Below are 4,114 nucleotides of genomic sequence, written 5' to 3'. Positions count from 1 at the left end.
TGCTGCCGTTACTCAACAATTTTCTGTTGAGGTCTATCCCGTAGTGGTAGTCAAATTGGATCAGTGATTGATTTCTAGGTTTCGTGCATGAGCAATGTTAGGCCGGGTCACAGTGAGGTACACAAGGCTGCCTACAAGATGACGATAGCGAGTGGTATCCCTCAAGAGGAGTACCATCACTAGGGCGCAATTGGAGATGGAGCTCCTTGATCCACTTGGCTACATCCGCCCCTTATCCAGCTAAAGGATTTTTTTTCTTTTTTCCATTGATCATTATTCTATTTATTCTGACCTCGTACTTCGATCGATCTCCCAGTTTTTTTAAAAGTTTACCGTTTTAATGAAACGTACCAAGTTAAAAAATAATTTGTGTTTAAAAAAAATCTCCTCTGCAGTAGCTCCTGGGGTTTCAAAAATTATTTTTGTTTTAAAAAATGTTCAAAATACAAAAAAATGTTTGAGATTTTAAAAAGTTAAGAATTTACATTTTTTGTTAGGAACTTTATAAAATCTTCGCGTTCTAAAAAATATTCAATTTTTTCATATGTCGGGTTGCCTAATAGGCACCAATGCTAGTTAACTCTAGTGGATGTATCTTGCGCTTCTAGCCATAGCGCCCGCGTTTGATCCTCACAGCTCAATTTTCTTTTTCTTACATTTTTATCAGGCACGAAAACTAGTGGGCCGGCCCATCGCGACTAGTAGGTGTGAAACGACGGTAATTTGCCACCAAAAAAAATCTTCCTCGGACATAGTTAATAATCCCGGGTTTAATCTGCCACGTTAGCAATCCTTGTTTGGGAACGCTCTCAAGGTTTAGAATAGACCTGGATCAATAAATTCGGTGTGTTAATTTCAGGAATTAGGAGCTAAGGGTTCAATTTAGTTTTCGTCTACAAGTTCAAGGCTTGTTTTAGACTTTTCCGAAAAAGAAATATCACGGTTGCCACCAGGGATCGATCCAAGCCATAATGAAACATTTCAGATCACTATTCTTCTTTAGTTTAAGAAATCGCATGACTTTTCTTTTCTCAAGCAGGAAGGTCTCGCCTCGCGAGTCATGAGTATAAGGTGAGTCTTGTGATTAAGGCGGATCCAAGGTAAAAGACATCATGCACTAAGCTTCACATACAGGGTCTGAACAGCTCCATGCCGGTGGTAAGCCGCTCAACCCAACAGCCAGTTACGCCTCCATTCGCTCCCTGTGAATCGGCGAGCGAGGACGCAAATAAAGCCGCTCACCACCAATATCTTTCTCGTGCATTGCTTTCTAAGTGTAGTTATCCTCAAATACTATTTGTTTGTAATTTTCTTTAAGAACACTTCCAACATTTTGACCACCAACATAACACTGGTTATTATATAAGTAATCAGCAGGACAATACCTCCGTCCGGAATTACTTGTCACAGAAATAGATAAAAATAGATGAATTTAGAACTAAAATACATCTATTTATGCGACAGAGTAATTCGGGACGGAGTACAATGGAATCAAAAGGCAGTTACTCAAGCAGACCGCAGAACCAGTCGTCCAGAGCAAAGACAACATCTAGGACAAGTGATAGAAGGAACGTCTACGATAAAAGCTCATGGACTCATGGCTTATATGATTGGTCAGTCTCTGCATGTAGATCAGGCAACGTGTCTTGCCAAACAGACATAGGCACTGATACGTTAACACACTTACAACGTAACTAAGTAGCACGTAATGAGTTCAGTTCACACTTCACACCATCCAATAACTAAATCAGCAACGCATTTCCACCTAAGCTTAATCCAAGATCAACTGGCAAAGAGGCGGGAAGAAGCTCTCCACAACACCTCCTTGAACATTTGCCACCAACCCTCTCTCCCCATCTCTTCCCTACAGATATCAGGGCGAGCACCTATTCTCAACACACGGTCTCTCCCAGCTGCTAATGCTACATCTAAAGTAGTGATTCTGTTCAGAAGAGAGCCGAGCTCAGCATCAAGTAAGAAGGCCTCCATCTCTGCGATTTTGGTGCCGTCGCCATCAATCAAAGCTTCTTTGAATGATTGCAATGCTGTGAAGAGGACAGGAGAAGCTTCTTTGGTGTGGACCGGACCATCAGCTCCAGCACTGTCTCCAGTAACTTCAGTTTCTGAGCCCTCCTGTGACATGAGAAAATTCATGCATGTAAGAGTGTTTTATAGAGAGTTTTGTGCAAGGCAATAGATAGATTCTAATGATACATACCGATTTATCTAGTTTTTACATAAGCAATGAAAGTGCAGTAGGACGCTGTTACAGTACTGCCATCTCATAGCGGTTAGCATTATAAAGCAAGCGTAGAGAGATTTTCAGTGGACAAAGATTTCCAGTCTCAAATATCCACAATGCAGCACTTCGTATATGTATGTTATCATATAATCTACACAAACCGCGATGCTAAAAGTTGAAAACATTGCGTCCTCGTACTAATATGCAACTTGCAATAAAACTCCTCTGCAACAGTTATAAAATCAGACATGCTACTGTATCAAAACGTAAAGTTGATAGCTGATTTTCACAGAAATACAATAGTCCAATGCTCATAAGTAACACAATTGAATACACTATACGGTCTAGACTAGAGACCAGATGAAGAAACTTTAGCAAAATCTTCAGAGATAAGCATGGACTCACCTTGTTGTGTATCAAAGAAGGAGGCCAGACCATGATGTATGGATCAACAGGGCAGTAAGAACGTCGTGTTTCCTTAAAGAGCAAGTTCACCTCTGCGGTTTCCAGGCAGAAGGATAGGAACCACTCGGAAGATTGCCGGTCCCTGGAGTAGACAACAGATAGGTACACAAACCCACTAATAACCTCCATAAGATCTCCAACATCAACATTATCCTCGACTGGACGCTTAGTGATCTCCTTGACAATTGTGTGCAATGGAAACATCTTGTGCAGCACGAATCTGCCGACGCCGAGATTGTCGGGTGTCCAAAGCCAAACAGAAAGCGTGCATTCCTGTACATTTACCATACAGAGCCTCCCATCCTTGATCTGACCAATCTTAAATCTTGAGTATGACCCTCTCAAGGAGGCCGGCAGATCCATTCGACAGAACTGAAAGGTGGCAGTGTTGAGCGCCAGAATGCAGTCTTCCCCCGGATCTAACCAACAGACGAACCGATCGACAACCGTACAAATCGTGTGCATGTCGCCTTGAAGCAGTGGTTTCCGAGACTCCGGGAAGATCTGCCACTTCATGGCGTGAGATGAGAAGACGGCCACGCGCGCGCACGCCCATGAGCAATCGTGACGGACACAGACCACACGGGATGGGCTCTGGTGCTCTTGGTCGGGAGGGAGCGTGTGGAACTCAAGGTAGGGTTCGTCGTGAGGCTTCTTGGGGAAGATGGCCAGAGACGGCATGTGGGGGTTGTAGGAGACAACCAGCTCGGTGCTCCGGTTGACGAATTGGACGAACCCGTCGGAGTAGGGGATCTGAGAATATGTCCTCCACTCGGATGCGTCGTCGTCTCGGAGTAAATCAGCGAAGGCGCCGGCGATGGCCGGGTCGGAGCTACGGCTTGCGGCAGGGACGATAGCGCTCATGTCGGGTTCGCGAAAGAGGGCGAGCAGGGGCGGTGCGTGGAGAGCGCGGAAGCGGCGGCGGAAGGGCGGAGAGGAGCGGACGGCGTGGAGGAAGGGGCGGCAGGTGAAGGCCGCGCAGACAAGGCTCGGGAGGTCCGGGAGGCGGAGAAAGACCTCGCGGAGGAGGTCGTCCGTGAGAGCGCCAATGGTGGTCGGAACGGATAGCGGCGGCGAGGGTGGTGGCTGCTGCGAGGCCATGGCTGTGAAGTGGAGGATGCGCGTCTCGGTTTTTTTTCAGACAAAGCATGCGCTGCGCGTCTCGTGCTCTTCTTTTTAGTGAGCATTTTTTGAAGGACGTCTTTTTCGGGAGCTCCTAATCAGCGCTGTAGGCGCCAGCTCGCGCTACTGGCGCCCGCGTGAGACGCGCAGCGGGCCGGCCCAGCAACCAGTTGAGAGGCAAAACGCGAAGGAAAAAAATAAATGTTTATTCGGCCGGTCTGGGAAACGAACTTCGGCCGCTTACTAGAACGCCAGGCGCGTTAACCACCAAGACAGGCTACCTTT

General features: G+C 46.4%; 1 protein-coding gene across 1 annotated transcript; it reads right to left on the bottom strand.

Annotated features, from left to right (window-relative positions):
• Nucleotides 1-1,575: 1,575 nt before the first annotated feature.
• Nucleotides 1,576-3,860, bottom strand: LOC109746758 (uncharacterized). The gene is made up of 2 exons (XM_020305865.4): nt 2,648-3,860; nt 1,576-2,133 (listed from the first exon to the last, which is right to left on the bottom strand). Exons 1-2 carry the CDS (start codon nt 3,806-3,808, stop codon nt 1,783-1,785), a joined length of 1,512 nt encoding a protein of 503 aa, XP_020161454.1. The 5' UTR covers nt 3,809-3,860; the 3' UTR covers nt 1,576-1,782.
• Between the last annotated feature and the right edge of the window lie 254 nt (nt 3,861-4,114).

The sequence above is a fragment of the Aegilops tauschii genome, chromosome 1, assembly GCF_002575655.3.
Source record: "Aegilops tauschii subsp. strangulata cultivar AL8/78 chromosome 1, Aet v6.0, whole genome shotgun sequence".
NCBI classification, from domain to species: Eukaryota; Viridiplantae; Streptophyta; class Magnoliopsida; order Poales; family Poaceae; genus Aegilops; species Aegilops tauschii.
Note: the sequence above shows the minus strand (reverse complement) of the source record. Positions and strands in the feature narration are given on the sequence as shown.

What these genes read in the sequence shown, in the direction of transcription:
- LOC109746758 (XM_020305865.4), bottom strand. Translation starts at nt 3,808, where the DNA reads ATGGCCTCGCAGCAGCCACCACCCTCGCCGCCGCTATCCGTTCCGACC. An exon ending in CTTCTTTGATACACAACAAG is followed by an intron (nt 2,134 to 2,647) that starts GTGAGTCCATGC and finishes CTCATGTCACAG; the next exon opens with GAGGGCTCAGAAACTGAAGT.